The 19,811-nt window shown below is 39.4% G+C and overlaps 1 protein-coding gene and 1 long non-coding RNA gene across 2 annotated transcripts; one reads left to right on the forward strand and one right to left on the reverse strand.

The window, feature by feature from the left end:
- Positions 1-8,527: 8,527 nt before the first annotated feature.
- On the reverse strand, positions 8,528-17,575 carry LOC110045078 (all trans-polyprenyl-diphosphate synthase PDSS1-like). Its single transcript, XM_089285340.1, has 9 exons — positions 17,285-17,575; positions 16,732-16,831; positions 16,180-16,310; positions 13,899-14,152; positions 13,176-13,285; positions 12,327-12,407; positions 11,709-11,822; positions 10,528-10,608; positions 8,528-9,912 (listed from the first exon to the last, which is right to left on the reverse strand). Exons 1-9 carry the CDS (start codon positions 17,554-17,556, stop codon positions 9,772-9,774), a joined length of 1,284 nt encoding a protein of 427 aa, XP_089141466.1. The 5' UTR covers positions 17,557-17,575; the 3' UTR covers positions 8,528-9,771.
- Positions 17,576-17,678: 103 nt separating this feature from the next.
- Positions 17,679-18,822, forward strand: LOC149115898 (uncharacterized). The gene is made up of 2 exons (XR_016206160.1): positions 17,679-17,795; positions 18,053-18,822. It is a non-coding gene; the product is annotated as an uncharacterized LOC149115898 (long non-coding RNA).
- The last annotated feature ends 989 nt before the right edge of the window (positions 18,823-19,811 follow it).

Here is a 19,811-nt window from a genome sequence, read left to right on the forward strand (position 1 = left end):
CATACCTATATAACTCATATATGGCAGTGCCCTCCCCCCGGGCGCGCGCGTGCTAAAATATATGTCTAACCCATAACTTGAAATTTGACGACGGTGGTCAAATATCTGTATTTTTAACGTACTTTGAAAAGCTCTCGCGTCGCTCACAATCATTTGCCCAAAGAAATTTTTACAGGAATCTGTAGACCATCCTTCTGCGATTCAACCACCAGAAGCTTAATCCATTTGAAGGTTTCTCACATGGTGAAAATCAATTATTTTTACGAAGTACTTTTAAGCGAATGAAATACATGTGTTCGAAATTTAATTATTTTGCACCCAACAAAAACCTCAACATTCCCTAAAATGAACCCAGTACACAATTAAACATTGCAAAAAAATATTTGAGTGTTTTAAAGACGGAAGAATGATGTGGTTTTGCATGCGAGGCTTTCAAACTTGTTTAATAAAATGGTGCGTCAAATGACGATTTGAACGGACTTTGGTAATTTGCATATTTCTTTGAAATAAAAGGATATTTCGCCAAAAAAACTATCCAGTAGTTTTTGTCATACCCTAGCCTATCTACCATAAGAATATGAGCGAAATCGAATTTTCGACCCTTGCCGCGAAATTAAGAATTTGTCTGATTTTTACAGGCAGGCTCTCTTAAGGTGTTTCCATAGGGTAATCATTTATGGCGTTGCGCGCGCAAGTGATTTTTTTTTTAATGCTGTTTTTGCATTCTCTTTCACACCTAGTCCTCTCAAACTTATGACATATAATATGCAATGATTAAATAGTATTTTGCTATCATCTCTTTGCTAAAATTTTGAGATTTAGTCTTGAATTATAAATGCCCAAACAAATGTGTTTTTTATTGTTTTCATGGAAGGAAACGCGAGAAAATTCACTGTCAGCTTTGCTTTTTGTGCTCATGTTGACGTAATAAAATATCGAAAAACACTAACGTTTTCCTTTGAGCGCGCGCAGATTACTTCCTCAGCCCTCGTGCCATCGTAAAACTATAGGGAGCCACATTAAAATAGACATATTTGTTGCGAGAATGTTGTGTATAATCTTATATTAAAACATTGTTATTTTAATGTCGTATTTGATCTAGAAAGGTAATTCGTATACTTTTTGGACGGTTTCGGGGGAGAAACCATGTTTTAAGATCTTAGTTTCAGCAGTAGGTGGTGCGAAGAATTTCTTCAACAGTAATTTGTACACATTTTTGGTGGAGCTTCTTTTTCCTCTCTGTCAAGAGCAAAGCTAAAACCTTTTATCATGTCAAGATGCAATTCTCCCCAAAACGATTTATAAAACTCTGCAGGTAATCCTTCTGTCCGCGGCGAGTTTTCATTTTGGAAATCCTTTAAGGCATTTAGGCATTCCTCAGTGGAGACATTGCCTTCATTCAACATTTCCTGCAACGCTCTCTCTCTCTCTCCCTCTGAAGAAGTGATGCTGAGAAAGTAGTGTCCACCATGCTCTCCCCCCTTTTCTATTCAATGGTGTGAAAGCAGACCTCGTGAACGTAGCGCGCCCTTTGGAAAACTAGCTCAGCGAGCGAGGTACTCCGTGTCCACAACAGCCAAACAATTCAAAAATAAGATTTACTTAGGTATTTCTTACTTTCAATTCTTCCTTTCTCCTTTTCTCACTAGGTATAACTCCACTCTGGAGATCCGGTCTCTATTTGTGTCACATTCAATATTCCTTCCTGCTTCTTACGATTACTAGTTATATATGTTTTGGAAGGTCTTAATTACATGCACACAGGAGGGAGGGGGCGACTCTATTGTTTTCCATTTTGGATTCTTCTCCTGCATGCACATAAACTGATTATATTTTCTTAACAACTAATGGGTTAAAAGATCATTATCGTATGCTTATTATGATCACGCAATTTTCGTTACTAACCAAACTTTTACACTTAGGGCCTGTTTACATGGAGGGAGGGTGCTCCGGCTAACCGAGCTACCCTGGGAGGGCTAACTTCTCATACATTTCTTTAGAAAACGCATTGAGGCGTTTACATGCTAGACAGGGGCGCCTACCCGGGGCATCCGGCTAGGCGGGATAGCTTTTTATCCCGGCTAGCCGAGGTGAGATAAATCGCGAAAACATGGCGGCCCGAGGTGAATTTTTTCGTAGTTACCATTACCAACAGTCCTATACACTGAAAGGAGGCCGCTAGCGGAATGAGCGATAAAAAAATTGCACTTGTCGCCAAAAAGTTTCTTTGCTCGGCCATTTTGTTTGTTGTGCTTAGCGGCCGCTCAAAGAATAGCCCACGCAATCCACTCACTGTCCCGGTTAGGTGAGTTACATGTAAAGGCGGGCTGTGTCAACCCTCCTAGCCGGGTAGGCTGATTAGCCGGGGCACCCTCCCTCAATGAAAACAGGCCCTAAGGCTAAACCTGTACAAATATAATACAGCTTTCACTGGTAAGTAACAACACTAGATGTTACTAGAAACTATTTAACGGTGAGAAACCTAAGTTTAATCAAATAAACACATAGTTAAATCACGACTAACCTCTTGGCTGTTCTACGAAACTGTAAACAAGAGGCAACTCCCAAAAGATAAAAGTCTTAAACTAATGAAAGTGGCACTGAGCCACTAAACTCAGAAAATGAATTATAAAAAGCCAAGTTATAAACACACACACACAGCTACTCCAGCTCCATTGAGTGACGAATGACGCCATTACATCCAAACAGATCCACTAATCAGTGGCGCAGTGGAGTAGGTGAGAGTGAGTTCGATTCCTACCAGGTATATTCCATTTTTGCGTTTTTTTTTTTTTCGATTAGTTCGGAAAACGGAAAAAAGGAAAATTGACAAAAATATCGTTTTTAGCCACGAACAAGATTTTTTAATTTCTAGATTTATCTTAAAATTAGAAAAATGGAAAAATGAAGCGTTTTTACTGACCCGTTTTCTAATTTAATATTTTTCTTGGTCAGCTGAAAATGAATACAGACAGTTTAGTTGAGTAATATTTGCTTATTCCATTTTTTCAAGAAAATTGAAAAATTGAATTGGCCGAACCGTGCACGGGTCTATCTCAGTCAAAATCGTACGAAATATTTGTTTATATCCGAGATAGAGAATTTTTAGCTGAAGAACTGATGAATTATCTTCTCTTCGTTCAAGAAAAATCGACTTCCTTTCACCTGATTTGATCATTTACGAGTTCATTGCCACTTACTCAGCACCGAGATTGTTTCCTCCGAAATTTAGTAACAGCGTGAGACTCTAAGTATTGTTACTCACGTACAGGTCCACAAATATGGTTGAGAATAGGGCAGTTCACGGCTAGTGAGCGTAGAGGAGCGGCGAGAGATGGAACACGGAGGGTTATTTACTCTTACTTTTCATCGCCCCATTGGGGCTCAAAAAATGCGGCACAAGTCGCAATTTACCCGCTCGTATTATACTCGGTTAAACCATCGAATAAGGTCTACTTATTCCCTAGTAACATTAAGTAGATACGAGCGTTACATAACCAAACCTGAGTGCTCACCTTGCTCATTTGAAGTGAGGATCCTGTCCACATTCCACAGTAATAGTAATAGCGAGAAAATAATGTTCATGGTGGAAAATAACTGTCTGTCCAATTCCTCTGTGCTGTTAAGTCACCTCTCCTGCATATAAAGATATCATGACAATGCAATAGATACCTCTTACTAACCGAGTTCTCGGTCCGTACTGTAAGTTACGGACCGAGGTTTTTCCCCTTCGATTTATATGGCGAATCGAAGGGGAAAAGCGAGGATCCTTTACTTACAGTACGGACCGAGACGAAGAGGTTAGTAAGATATTTATTATATCTCTACTGTGTGTCGGACGAGTTCGGGAACGATTTCTGTTCACGCGGAACGGCTTATTCCTGACGCACGTCCAGAGCAAAAGGAGTCAATTTGAAATCGTTGTTAAGTCGTTAGCCCCTTTTAATACACAGTTCAAAGTAAAAGAAAGGTTTAAACTTTTGCTTGCTATCAAAGTCAAGAACAGTTAGCGATAAATCACGAAAATACTTGGCAATAAAAACAGCTTTAAAGTTTAGTGGGTCGTACAGTAGAATACGGCCCACTAAACTGAACAATTACATTGCACGTAGTAACTGAGTGACATAATAAAGAGCAGTAACTGGACTTGACAACCACCAGTTTAACTTAGGGAAAACGACGGATCCGAGAAAGCGTTTCAAGCGAGTTAATTTTATGACAAACCAGTCAGTCTTTGTATAAAGCCCGTACCAGGCATTTTTCCATGGTGTCATTGGCTTGTTTTATCAGTGATACTGCGGAAGTTTCTCTATGGCATGATGAGAAGCAATGGAAAGCAAACAAAACGAGAACGAAGCAAGCGGTGATCCAAGGCTGAAAAATGTACCAATTCGTGAAAGCAAGGTAAGAGAAAGTTGAACGCTTTCAACAACTGAGGAGCAATCGATTTATGGTCTGTGATTCAGTTACACCCCTAAGCAAGACAACGGGCATCATGCACCGACTCATTGAAAGTCGAATGATTTCAAGAACTTTTGAATCAACTGGATATCAAACGTAGGTTAAATCTGCATACGGGCCAATGAATCTAGCTGCTTGTTGTCGGTAATTTCGCATTTCACGTTCGTCATGCGATTTTCTCCACTGATCAAATGACTAAACAAAACCCGATTTTTGGTTTCGTTGCGAAAGTTGTCAGATAGCTCAGTTTGTATGTTTCTATGTGCAACACCGTACCACTCGTTCGATTTAATCATGCCTTCTTCCCAAAATCACAGCAAAGTATTGCATCTTGACAACTGACAGAAGGGGCAGCTAATATTAATTTGTATTGCACTTATTAATCAAATAAGGCAAAGCCAAACGAGATCAAGGACAATACCTTTTACATTGCTTGAAAGATTTCAAATATCCAGCGTCGTCTTGAATTAGATGCCGTCCGAGTTACTGGACAAACCCGGCCGTTCTTGTTCAGGTCAGCAACGTTATATTAGAAGCCTTTATCGACTTTATCGTGATTGGTCTGGATAATGCTAGGCAATCTGTTGAGTGTTTATTGGTCGACAGAATCATCTGGTGCACGTTAACCACAATATGTAGTGATAAAAAACTGTAATGGCACAAATATTATCAGCGCATGGCTTTATTAGTAAAAACTAGGTGCCGTAGTGACTGGCAGAAACCGTCCATTCTGCAAATGTTCATATAATATGTTCAATTAATTCGGTTTCTGAATAGCCCTGCTTTAGTTTTTCTTCAAGGAAATTAGAATCACCGGATATGATTAGGGATTTCAGCAGATCGTTAGGCTACAATTTCTCAAACACATTAGTAATTCATCACGTTTAAAACCTTGATGTTTGGATAACTTATCTTAATTAGCACAGATTTATACGACTTTTTTTACCTTTTTTTCTCAGTTTAGTTTTGATTGGGAAGATTTATCGAGTACTCGAGACAGTCTTTCAGCCCATTTCCAAACACCTTGAAGTTTACCGGAAAAAAAAGTGTTTAAGGTGATTAAAAATGTAGTAAAACACTGTCGATCGTGTTTGATATATTACCTCAAAGCACCCCTTTTTGTCGTAATATCAGTTGAATTCTGAGGATCGACACCGACGATAGCAGAACTCTCAGTAAGTTTCTAAATTAAGGGTTTCCTGTGAACGAATAAAACTCATACAAGGTATCGTTTTCAATTGTGTCATTTACTTATTTTATTAATACTGAAGTTATTTATACGACGTGTAGAAGAAATACAATACATGCCAGTATAATAAAAGAAAGAAGTAAGCGGTGATGCAACGCTGAGAAACGTTGAAATGCGCTGAAACTTTTAAGGAAAGTAAGATAATCATAAGCTAAGGGCTTGAGTCGCTTCCTTATTGCCAATAAGGCGGAGCTCGATCAATTCGTTGCCACCGTTTCCACGCCGATACCGTAGCCCGCTGACCCACTATCGCTTGGAAATCTAATTCACCTTAGACTATCCATTTGCAAACGTACCTAGACCTTTCGCAAGCCATGCCTTCATCCTTAAAATAGAAATCCGGAATTAAAGCTTGTGGCCTTCTTGCTTGATCTAAGTTCCAAACTTTAATTTGACATGGTTGGTGTCGGTCATGATTATCAAAACATATTGAGCAAACTCCTGTGGCATTGTTCCCGTATGCGCTAATAGCAGAGTTATTGGGTCTCTTTTTTTGTAAAAATAGCAATGACAAAATATTTAGTCCCCTAATCATTGAGTCTGGCGTCTGAGTTATTGTATACTCTCGTGAACTAATCTGTTGCTTAATTCTACAGCAGAAGCTGTTATTTTCCTAGAATGGCGATCAACGGAAAACAAGAAAATAGCTAATATATGCATAGTTTTGATAGCTTTTTTGTTAAAAGAGCTTATTTAAAAGCACATCTGTTCGAGAAATCTTAAAGTTTCAAGTTCCACCCATTCAACCATTCTTTCTTCTCGAAATCACAACCTACTGCAAGTTACCAAGTGTCAACAGAGAGCAAATATTTCTAGTTACACGTCGGTGATAACACAGGGAACAGCCAAAGCAGATCAAGGACAATACACCTTTTATATTGCCTCATCATGAAAGATTTGAAATATCCAACGTCGTCTTGAATTAGATACCGTCGGAGTTAGTGGGTAAGGCAAGCAAACTAAAAAAAAAAATCAATTCAAGCTTCACAGTTTCTGTTCAGGTTATCAACGTTCTGTTAAAAGCATTTAACATCATTGGCTATGATAACCAAACCCCATTAACAATCTGTTGAGAATGAATTGGTTTCAATGACAGAGTCATCTGGTACGCTTGCACAATATGATATAAAATCCAATTATACAAGCCTCACCAGGGTGCAGCTTGATTAATATAGGTTAGAGCCCCGAAGTGACACTGTCCATGCTACAAATCTATTACTTCTCAAACTCATTAATACATCATGACGTTGACGTTACCAAGTGTCAGAAAGGACAGCTAATGATTCTAGTTACACGTGATAACACAGGAAACAGCCAAAGCACCTTTGATATTGCCTGGAAGATTTGAAATGTCCTGCGTCACCGCCTGAGTTAGTGGCTAAGGCAAGCAAATTTAAAAAAATCAATTCAAACCTCACAGTTTCTGTTTAGGTCATCAACGTTCTGTTAAAAGCTTTTATTATGCATTAGCTTTAAGCACAAACCCCAGCTAACAATCTGTCGAGTATTAATTAGTCTTAATGACAGAGTCATCTGCTACGCTTTAACCACACTGGTGATTCAAAACCTAATCGATACAAACCTCACCAGTGTGCAGCTTGATTAATACAGTAGAACTCCGCCTTACGGTCACCTCGTTATTACGGCGACTTTTTTTTGTCCCGGCGAAACGCATATACAGTTTCCCATAGGAAAACCCCGTTAATGCGGCCACCCGGTTAATACGGCCAACGGCCACATTTTGAAATCCCAGTAATTTGTCCGTTTTCTCCGTAGTTTTATTTTCGATTGGGAAGATATATCAAACACTGAACACAATATTTGACCACATTTCCAAACACCTCACCTTCTCAGTATTTGGTCGCGTTTGATCTATTACTTCTTAAACAAAAGTGGTTTGCTGTTCAGTTTCTAAAAAGTTCTGTTTTAGTGTTTCGCCGTAAGAATCGTCAAAGCTAATTCAGGAATCTTATAGTCAACAGTTTTGTCACGTTTACAAGTCGTTAGGAAAGAAATTTCTCAAATCAATAATTCGTCACGTTGAATTTGAAACCTTGGCGGTGTTTGGATATCTGACCTTAATTAGCACAGATTTTCAGGGGTTTTTTTCGTTTTCTTCTCTAAGTTTTAGTTTTGACTGAGAAGTTATATCAAACAAGAAAGTCTTTCAACATAACTTCTCAAACTCATTGATAATTCATCGAATTAAAGCAAAGAAAATCACGACCGTGGAGGAGGTTTGGATACCCAGTGTTAATTAGCATAGATCTTGACGATTTTACTTCACCGTTTACTCCTTAGTTTTTGCTTCGATTGGGAAGATACATCAAACACTCGAGACAGTGTCTCAAGTAGGCTATCCAAACACCTTGAACTTCGTCAAAAATACTTCGCAGCGCGTCGTATTTCTCGGTGTTTGGATATCCCGATGAAACACTGTCTTTCGTGTTTGATATATCACTTCAAATTGAAATCGCCCTAATTTGTCGTAATACCAGTTGAACTGTGAGGACATCGACAATAGCAGAAATCTCATCAAACTTTTACAGGTCACAGCTTAGGCTCCACATTACGCTGGAGAAATTAGACAACGCGACCTTCACCGGTTATTTGTATTTGTATTTGAGGAAAAAAAATTACCTGATTATCGTGACGTTTTCAAAATGTTTTCCGCCTACACTTAAACGCAAAGCCGGCGCGTTTTCAAATTCCTCCGGCTTGAAGGGTATTTTCGAAATGCTCCGTTTTTGTGACGGATTAGTGTGGACGGTAGGTCTAACCGTAGAAATAAAGTTTTCAAATTTCAATTTTTTCAAATTTTTGCGGCCTGGTGTGGACGAGGCCTTATAATTGTAGGTTACATATGAATCTGAGTCCAAGCAAGATTGATCTCGTGACAATATCCTTTTAAATTTTGCCCAGTTAATAAAAATGGAATTGGAAATTAAAGATTTTGGCGGCCAGTCTAATAAAGTGGCTCGACAAGACACAATCAGTACATTGGGGCATCGAGATGTTTTAGGAGCAAACCATGCAAGGAACTTGCAATGTTCACAGACACGCCCGCCGCCACCCCTCCTCCACCCCCTTAGAAGATTTTGAGGCAAAACCTGCATCCAAAAAGATGGAAGGGTACATGCAGTTTAGTGCCAAGGTAACTCATATGTAACGCAGGGTTAGCGTGTATTTCAGTCTGCAAATTCACAGTTTTCGCTAGTGACGAATGGTCAGCGTGTCCACATATTTCTCTGTCAAAACAGTTACTGACAAAATATTTTTTGACTATATTGCGCTTCTAAAGTTGCAGCCTATCACCAATGGTAATCCGGAGGCATCTTTTAAATACTTTTGGCTAAAGCAGCAGGAAAATAGTGGTCGCGGAGTGGTTTATAGCTAACCCCCTCATTTGAGAGACTGCCTTAAAAAATATTACTTAAGGGTCTTGTGCTTTGATTTGAGTCCATTGCGTCCACTAATTAGGTATAAATATCCTGATATTTATTACAATTTGTCTTTTCTTTTTGTAAGAGCTAGGATACAAAGGAACAGACCACTCTGTAAACTTGAAATATCCTGTGGAACTCTGCTTCATTCCTTGGAAGAAAACCAGAGAGAGAATATTTCTGTCTTTCTGTCAGTTTGAGGTGAGAAGGTGAATATACACAGTATTACTTCAAGGAAATAGTCGGTGAGTCGTCACGAAATCTCTCCTTCCATCATTACGTGGCGATTGCGTGACAGGACCAAAGATGGTCTCCTTAGGAGGCTACAAAGAGCAGTGATCTTACCAATCTTACGTTGAATTTCTCTTGTTAAAATACTGTTAAAACAGACTGACTATTCAGTCCTTTAATTCCTTTGATTTTCCTGTTCAAATCATAAAGCTGTATTCGAGAAGATTGTGGCGAATGTCTTGGTGTTAGGAGTAGAAGGTGCGTGTCCGAAGAAGAGGTGTGGGGAAAGGTACATTTTCCAGGTTTTGATCGTCAGGATTTTGAAGACAACAGCTTGATGATTAATCAGGCTCTGTTAACAAGTCTATCAAGGAAAGAGATCAGTTTTTATTTTCTTCTTTGTAGCACTTGTTCAGTGATCTTGACAAGGGCATCCCTCTCAGGTGATGGAGACAACTTGTTTATTTGCTTCACTGCTTCCTTGGCATACTGGCTTGCCAATGTATACGATCGAGCTATACCATCACTCTGTAAACAACGAATTTATATTTTGTTCTATATTCAACATGCTTCTCTCGTATTTGTAGACCACGTGTAGTCCCTCTTTCGCTTAGTCCGTCGTGCGTGACGCGAAAGAAAACCGCGAGAAAAAAAAAATGGCCGCGCGTTTTATTTACGGTCTCGCGCGACGGACTAAGCGAAAGAGGGAATACACGTAGTCTATCGTATCTGCTAATTAAAAGTTAACATATGAAGAGTCCTGTTTCGAGTTAATTATGTCCGCTGAATAAAGACTAATCTGTATGGTACTAATCTCAATCTGAGGTGAACTACTCACAAATACCTCTAGTAAAGTGCTGAAGCGTAAAATGAAACAATCCACAGAGCTGCAGACATTTCATGTTCTCGCTGGCGTTTGCCAATACTTTACTTCAGACTCACTGTACAGACGCGTCCTAGGTCTAATTTTTTCAGCTCGTAACTGGAGCTTGTATTGAGTTAACAATTGTGCCAGCCTGAACTTTTTTCTACGAGCATAGACCAGAAAAACAAGATCACAATCCAAATACATGAATAAAGATGCCTATGTATGGGTACACCGAGGAAGGAGACACCACAAACTTAAATGAAAGAACACTAGACCTTATGGACAGCTTGACGTGCTTCCTCTACATCATTAGGTCCTTTAAATCTACGCATAATAAGGGCATTTAGGTCAGGGAACTGTAAAAAAGATAGGATATGATAACCGTTAATGCTACTTCTCAGACTCATTAATAATTCATTAAGATTAAACAAAGGAAATCATGACCGTGGCGGTGTTAGGATATCTGATCTTAATTAGCATGGATTTTGACGATTTTATTTCTCCGTTTTCTCCTTAGTTTTAGTCTCGACTGAGAAGATATATCAAACACTGAAGACAGCGTTTGACCACATTTCCAAACACCTCGAAGTTCGTCAAAAATACTCCGCTGCGCGTCGTGTTTTTAACGCTCTTCTCGGTGTTTGGAGATGTGGTCAAACACGGTCTTTCGTGTTTGACATATTACATGACATCATGTAGTGTGTGTTTAAAAGACAGAGTCCACGCTCAGAATATATGCAAAATAATCAATTATAACATAGCCCGCGCGCTAGTCCTATCTAGTTCCTATTGAGCCATCGTGAACGAAATCTCTATCTGCCTAGCTGTCGCCTCGAGCAACTCTTTCATGCTCTCCAAACCTCCCGCGTATATCCATAACTCGATATACGCACGCTAAGCATGTTCCTCGTTCTGTAACGGTGAGGTTGAAGTACCAAAGTAAGCTTGTCCCACGTAAAAACTCCAGGGCTGGCGTTTTGACCTACAGTCCAAGATGTGTGTGCACATACCTTTGTGTATTGAACTTATATTTAACTTTCTCGACCTCATTATGGCGCGTTCCTCTGCGATTTTCTGGATCAGGAATAGTGAACTGATCCAGATCCAGATCACCCCAAAGAAACGCACCCTTATTAATCATCAAGTTTAAACAAAGAAAATCATGACCGAGACGGTGTTTGGATATCTGATCTTAATTACCCGGTTAATCAGCATACAGATTTCTACGATTTTATCAGTCCGTTTTCCCCTTAGTTTTAGTTTCGATTGAGAAGATATATCAAACACTCAAGACAAGGTCATGTTTGACCACATTTCCAAACACCTCGAATTTCGTCAAAAATATTCCGCTGCGCGTCGCATTTTCAACTCGCTTCTCCGCGGTGTTTAGAAATGTGGTCAAACACGGTCTTTCCTGTTTGATGTATTATTCCATCATCATCATCGTCATCATCACCTGCTCACAAGCAAACAAAACAGGTGCCGTCGCCAGTCCAAGTCTTAGATCTGCAGCTGTTGGCTTTCCCATCTCTCCATCACTGGCAACAAAGTCCAGAATATCATCCACTACCTACACCACCACCAAAGACATTATAGAAAATAAGGTGTTATCCTTTCAGGGTTCCATATGAAATGAGGATGGTCAACTTGCGAAGAGTCCAGTGAAATTTATTTCTACAGAAAATCACACAATGCACAACCTCAATTACAATTCGTGACGTCACTTCCAATTCCGGGTTTCGATTGGCAGGTACGAAGCTTCATGACGTCACTTCCTGTCAACGAATTTCCGGTTATGTTGTAATTACTCCCTGGGGTGATGTTTTCAAAGTTTTCAACATTGCTTTGGGAACTTTGAAAACACCAAGAGCATCCACTGAACATTGACCTGTACAAGAAGGCTGTGCCTTTTTCTCACAATATATTCACACGTAACAAAATTGCGACTAGGATGATAAATGGTATTATTGCTCTGTGTTTTACTCATACAAGATTTGCTTATTTTGTATGACAGTAACGAACGCATAAAATAGATTTATAAAGATAATAACAACAAGAGTGCTACAGTACGTACCTGAAATGCCATTCCAATATTTCTGCCATATTGAAAAGCTATCTCCTGTACTGTAGGGCTACAGTTTCCAAACACAGCAACCTAAAAAAACAACCATGCATATTAATGCCCTTTAATGTGTGTTTAAAATTACACTTACAATAGCTTTATGGAATTGGTGATGGAAAGTGTCCATTTGTACAACTTAGTCAGCTGGTACAATTCTGCCATGCTATGCCGCAAGTTGCACAGTGAGACATCCAGAACAAAGGAATTTGCACCAGTCAAACTTGAATTTCCTTTGTTTCGAGTTGCACTGACCCTGCCCAACTTTCACCCCAGCATAAACAATTTTGTACTATGTGACCAGGTCGAGCAAAGAGGCCATTTGGTGATTTTCTAGGAAGCTACAGTCTGTATAAACATGGCTGTGTTGTATTACATTTGAATTTTGTTATTTACATCAATTAGAAATAGAAAATGATCCCTCAATGTTAGCCTGATAGAAACATGCAAGAAACCTTGGAAAATTACATGAACACCTGAATTTCCCAAAGCTTCTTAGATGTTTACATCAACCCACGGAAATAAAAACCGAGGCTTCCTCTATGGCTGTCAGTATGACGTACTGTAAGGTGTCCCACAAATAATATCTTTCGAATGGTATACAATGTGTGGTTCTTGAGTCTATGGCTACTGTTTAACAAAATATGTGGTTTTCCCCACGGGAGTGAAAAGGTTGAGCTTTGACCATGGATGTGGTTATTGCACATTAACATTTAGTACTGGCCACCATTATTACGTGAACTGGATAGTTAACTTTGCTGGAACTCAAAGTACTAGAGGAAATGACAACAATGACAAACTTACTGCCTTACAGCAGCAAGCTATCAAACTTGCAGTCTTCTTGTATGTCTTTTCTAAGTAGTGATTAAACCTCTCGTCTGGATGTTCTTTAGAACCTAGTTGCATAAATTCACCTGAATAAAAGCAAGGTGTGAAATACATATTTTATAAATTAGTAAAATTACATGGAGATCTATGCATTTATGCTGATCTGCAATCAAGAAAAAATCATCACAAGTTCTTCTGTTTAGGCTTAGTAATTTGGAGCTTTTTTGTAAAAATATAGACTGATGATATTCATTTTTACACTTTACAAGTTTCTTAGCTTGTATTTAATGTTAGGAGGGCAGCTGGTTTATTTAGTGACTTTATGCTATTTTTATGCTTCCCTTGATAAATTAAGACCTTATAATTAAAACAGTTTTGCAATAACTGCAATGCACAAGTCACACATTCTATTTTTGTCTGGTTTACAAAACGTTCACCTCTTACAGGTATGCGGACAACAGCTTGACAAAATTTTCAATAGCACAAGGTTATGAACTATTAGGTGGCAATTCAAGGAATCTTGAGACATGTACCATTCTATATCTAACCTTGAGTTGTGACTGATTACCATTGATAGCATGCCCTACAGAGGTTGCACCTTGATAGGCACTTAGTCTAGTAAACCTTTCAGACTCCAAGATCAGAGTCACTCCATCAACGATGCAACTTATTCTTATTTGTTATTTACTTAAAATTCACCTTTTACTAGGTCATCTACAACTTTGGCTAATAACTCTACCACTTCACTGTTTCCAAGCTTTGCCAAAGCCTGGGAAGCACAGGAAAGGATGTAGTCTCCAGCCAAAACTGACATTTTTTCTCCGAACATTTTGTTCACAGAGACTTTGCCACGTCTTGTATCCGCACCATCAATAACATCATCATGTATCAAGCTAGCAGTGTGAATCATTTCTGATACCATAACTACAATTTCTTGAGATGGAAGGATTGTCCTGAAGAAGAAAAAGAAGGGAGGTTCAAGCAAGCAGCCCAGTCAAAAAAAAAAAAATTGGTGTGTGACAGGAAACTGTTCACACAATGGACAAAATGTTGGGGGATGACAGGCAGAGTACTTACAGCATCTTGTGTTGGATTATCACCCTTTCCAGGGGGAGTAGCAATATTAATAATAAAAAAAAATTATAATAGTAGAAAAGTTGATCCCAGCTCTCCTAACCCTTACATATGATGTACTTGTCCATTTGTCCATACATAATAAGAAATTGAATGATTTGATTTGGTGGCACCCTCCTTTCAATAAAAATCAGCTTCCAATAACTGCCTCCACAGTGAAAGTGACATTCAGGGCACTGACATCAGTCTGACTGATTAGACAAACAAATTATGAAATCTGCTTTGTCAGCTGAACATACACTGTACCAATGCCACTAGGACTACCAGAACATCGACTTACTGATTGTAGTTCATTTCTTAAGTTTAACTATCTGTTGTTTTATATACATTTAAAAATTGTTAGCATCACTTACATATACAGATGTACAGAGGTATATGATCAAAAAGAAATGACCACCCTGTACCCAATGTTTCTGCCAGACCGCGCCATTGCGGGAATCCCGTGTCAAAATCAGAGATGGCCCCAAGAAAAAGAAAAAAAAGGGCCAATTTTGCCCTTCCTTTTTCAAGGCTGCAGGCATACAGGCATAGTACAGGCATAGTATTTTAAAAGACATCCCAGGGCTCAAAATTGCAACCGATACAGTCACCAAATTGAATGCAACTAACATTTCATCTTTGGCAACCAAGCAAAAAGTCTGGTTTAGTTGCCATAAAGGCAACTACATTTCTCAGTGTTGACGATCAATAACCGTTATTTTGTCACACATTACGCCATTCTATAAAATGACATTGAAAGACCTTTGCTTCTAAAACATTCAACACAAGAAAAGAAGTCAATCCATCCTTTTGCTTCTATCACATCAAAAAACTTCGAAATGGCTGACCGTGTTTGAAATCACCCTATAATGCATAATTTGCAAACTCTTGATCACTGACTATGTCATGTATGCCTATGGATTGCTCTCTTATAATACACGGATCCTTCATACTAGTATCTGATTCAAAAGAAACTGTATTAAGTAGAAACCCTTCAAAAAGCACTTACTGTTAAATTTTATCATAGATCCTAATAAAATGCTTTATTTTCCTTGGTACACTGATGCATTTTTTCTCTCTATAGCTTTCAATTTATTGGCCCCTTTCCTAAAACATTGGCCCCTAAATATGGTCTTCAGGGGCCACTTTAGCCCTCAAGTAAAATTTTCTGGCTGAAACACTGTGTACTGTACTACTGTAATATGATCATGTGTACTAAAGGCATCCGCGGACGAGTGTGGATCGATACCCTTGATTGATACCATCAATCAACCCCCGATCAACTCTCCATCAACACCTCAGTTGACACTTGATCGACACCCCATCGATATCTTGGTCGACAGTCAATCAACTGTCAACTAATGTTAAATCGATGCATATGAGTCGGTTGACACTTGGCCGACTATTGACCGTCTGTTGATCAAGTGTCAATCGAGTGTCGACTGAGTATTAATCAGGATGTCGATCGAGTACCAATCAAGATGATGATCAAGGGTATTGATCGAAGGCATGGATTGACAGTCGATCGCGGATGCCATTAGTACATATGATCCCTGTAGTAAGTGTCCCCTCTCCACTAACAGGAGTTTCAGGAGGGAAAATGGTTGTCACAGCCGGGTAAAACTTTTTGAACTTAACTTCCCTATAAGAAAACCTTTCCTCTATGGTCAATCCAGGCAGGAGGAAAATCATCCTTGCAGCTGGTCAATTTGCCCAGTGACCAGCCTTTAATGAAACCCCTGCAATAAATGTCCCCTCTTGAGCAACCAAAAGTACGTTTAGTGCCTCGGGCACAAACTTGAATCACAGGACTACACAGTTAACTGCCTCTAGTTCCCATATACATGTACCTGATAATAACACTAACCTGGTGTCAGATGCATGTAAGTTGCATGCCCCTGCTGCCAGCAGTACAATCATTGGTCTGATGTACTTTCCTTGACCATCAAAGTAATAATGGCTTACCTCTCTAAGAGGTGTTATGGATGAGTTGAGTTCCTGCCAGACCAAAAAATAATTTCAACTTCCTTACTTTTCATAAATTAACATCTTGAAATCTGATCTTCTGGTATCTTTCTACTGTGGAGCCAGACTTTCAGCCAGGAATCAAACTAACCTTTTGGAGGAGGGAGGGGGTGGAGAGTTTAGAGATATCACCCCTGACCATTTAAAGGGTATTTTCTGCATTTGTAAACATGATTTATTTGAATTTTTCCCAATGTACTGATAACAACCCTCAAGCCAGCAACAAGTTAGATGTACAATTTATTATGTGGGAAAGAAATTAAAACACTCTTGTTTTTCAAAACAGTGAATGTCCACAGCACGATAAATGCCCATTCTGCTAAACTATGTAGTGAGTGCTCTCTTAAAACTTCTTTACTTTCTTTCCTTTGATGCAAAATAAACTTTGGTTTACCTTCTTTATTGTTTCACACAGATGAGAAAGATGCGGTCTTGTTAATGTCTTTGGGTCAGTTTGTGTTTTCTCAATATGTGAACTACCTGAACAATATCTCCTAAAAGGGAAGCAAGAAAAATAATTCAGCCACTTGCATACGGCAAAGACGTAGATCGAAAAAAAAAATGTAGAAAGCACACAGCCTCCTAGAAAATGGGAGAGAGAGGTCGGCAGCCTCAAAGTGATATGGGTTGTCCAAAACAGCTGGCAGCTGGCGAAACCAGTGCCTCATGATCATGGCAAGCTATTCTGTAGGTGGATGTTTATAGTCTATAGATTTTCTTGCGCAACCCTTATTCCATCAAGCGAATATAACGCAAAACAAGCTACACTTTGCTTGACAATCCCACGTATATATGTACACACGGGTCAGCCGTACTTTAAGTCTGAGGTAACAACCTGGGACAGTTACGTAATTCATCCGGACACACACTGTACCGTGAAAATGCCGCCACTGAAAGCAAATAAACACTGATTCAGATAATCCTCCCACTCAAGAAAATACACCTACCTACAGCAATACCAAAATAAACTCCGGTTCCACAGTCGCGGAAAATTGTGTGCGTTTCTTGGTGCCATGAGAGATAACAGTCTAAATCCAAAACGATCGTGAAGAGACGCCGGCAAGCGATTATACGAAAATACATCATTGCTGAAAGAATTGTTGTTGGATGCATGACGCTTGCAGACTACTACAAATTTCTTAACACCTTGGATGAGATCCCGGAGAGCGACATGTTTACAGGGTGACAAACGTCCAAACGGACATGCTGCTCCCGCCATATTGGATTCACATTATCTCGTTCCCAGGATCTCTGTTACACGAAATATTGACGGAACCGACGAAACCTGAGTTCTAGTTTTTCCACTGACCACAAGGAACGAAGATTTTTGTGACAGGCATCCTGGGATTTGTTTGATGTTTTTGGCGTCGCGTCGCTCTTTTGTTTTGATTGTTTGTGTTGTGTTTTTCCCAACGGTCGCTTGTTTTACAGTTCCCAGTTGTGCGCAGCTAATATTGGGTAAGTTTTTAATCGTCCATCGTTATTCTGCGCTCAAAAGTGCTAGAGATCTCCTCGATTACTTCTTTTTTTGATTTATTTTGTTCGCGTGACATTTTCGCGCCTCTAATGCCCCTCTGTGGTGTTCTCCCTTATCAACTCTGTTGTGAAATTGACATGACTGAAATTTGCACGCTTAAAAATAATGCATCCACAAACGCAAATTCAACCATGTTGCTCCCAGATGAAAGCTTCTAAAATTTATCTAATCGTTTCAGGATTTTCTGGTAGAGTGCATAAAGAAGAAGACCTGTGATCAGAATGCCAGACGTCGAGGCAGCAGCGAGCTCAGCAAAAAAGCGTGGTCGAACCGCCAAATCGCCCGCTCCGGCCGCCGTTAGCGAACAATCTGGCGAACCTGTCGTTAAAAGAGGCAGGGGTCGACCCAAGGGCTCGAAATCGACGAAAAAGAAAGAGGCAGCTCCTAAACCCACAGGACCAAAGCGACCTCGTGGACGCCCTAAGGGTTCAGTGAAAAAGAAGCCAGAAACGAATGACAAATCAGCCACTCCAAAGAAGAGCGCGAAGAAACCAAGCGAATGATGGAAGTTTCTCCGTTTCACTCCGAACGATTACAGCCGTTGTATCAGAGAAGACAAGACATGAAAACTGTTACTTGATATATCTATATACACCTTTGCATATGGTATTTTCCATGCTGGATACACACGTACTTAATCTAAGATGTAACTCGAAACCAACCAGCTATATGCGCTTTCGGAGATTGTATCTGAACACTAGCTAGCGTCCCGCTGTTATACAAACTGTGCGATAGTTTATTTCAATATGTAGTGGATGGTGTACTTGCATGAAAATATTTTTGGAAGTCAGCACTGTTTTGCATTACACTCATTCTTTTAATGTTTTGTTTTTAACTGTTATTTTGGGGGGCGACAGAACACAGAAACAATATCAAATTTTAAAATGAAGGTTCTAGAATTAACCATTTTCTTTTAAAGATAGTAATAAATAGCACATAGAGACCCTGTCTATTAATATTATTTTTATACTTGCTTGGAAAACTGACAGTTCTTCATTTCCAGAGCGACGTCTGTTTACTCAACAGTGGCTACCTAATATAGTGTGTATCTTTATCAAATATGAAAGGTTTGCATACACTGATTACCTTTGTAATAAACCCTTGATAAAAATCCTTTTTTTGTTCATTTTGTGACTTTTTAGCTAGATACTGGTATCCACTGTATTCCAGGTTTCCCTGTTCAGTCTTAGTGGAGTCACTGAGTATTGCAATCTTTCAGTAGAGAGGACCAAATGCCCTTTGGTTTCTGTATCAGGACAAGCATAATTTTGCAGTGTAGCTGTAAATTCCTTACTCCTTACTCTTGACCTGTTGTGAGGACATTTTTACTTGCCTGGTTTGACCATCTAAAGGAACATTTTTCTTGAATAGTAGTTCAGTTCAAAAAGTTTTGCCCGCCTATAAAAACCAGTTGCCCTCTGCTGAAAATTTAAATAGAACCCTGCTTACTAGTCCATAACAAGGCACAAAATGCTGTCATAATATGTCCTGCCTTGCACTCCTAGGGGCAGATCCAGGATTTTTCAAAGTGGATGGCTGGTACCTTAGGGATGCTGAATCAATGACGCTTGCCCTTAAAATGTCGCAAATTTGAGAATTGCAACCTACTGAAAACTCTCACACTAGAAATGACGTATTTTTATCACTGTTTTAACTAGGAAAAAATACCTGTAATTACAATCAGGTACCTGTGTTCAGAGTGTTTGCCTTTAGTTCTGCTATTATGTCACAATCATTTTTATTTTTATTTTTTGCTTCTCCATCCAAACAGGGGAAGGGGAGGGTCAGTAACCACCCAATCCAGCTCACCTCCACTCCACCTTAAATTTATGTGCCCCTCCACATATCTGGATAAATTTGCCCACCGGCAGCCCTCTTTCTAGAAGCTAGTTTACCAGCTGCTTTTCTCAAGGTATAATTTTATCATTCTGGAGAAG

The sequence above is a fragment of the Orbicella faveolata genome, unplaced genomic scaffold (assembly GCF_042242905.1).
Source record: "Orbicella faveolata isolate gen_17 unplaced genomic scaffold, um_ofav_v1 contig_13, whole genome shotgun sequence".
Taxonomy (NCBI): domain Eukaryota; kingdom Metazoa; phylum Cnidaria; class Anthozoa; order Scleractinia; family Merulinidae; genus Orbicella; species Orbicella faveolata.

Excerpts from the sequence above, each read along its gene's own strand:
- LOC110045078 (XM_089285340.1), bottom strand. The coding sequence starts at position 17,556 with ATGGCGGGAGCAGCATGTCCGTTTGGACGTTTGTCACCCTGTAAACAT. Across the intron at positions 14,153-16,179 it reads TTACATGCATCTGACACCAG|GACAATCCTTCCATCTCAAG; the intron begins GTTAGTGTTATT and ends TTTCTTCTTCAG. Across the intron at positions 10,609-11,708 it reads TTTTGTTTGCTTGTGAGCAG|TTCCCTGACCTAAATGCCCT; the intron begins GTGATGATGACG and ends TCTTTTTTACAG.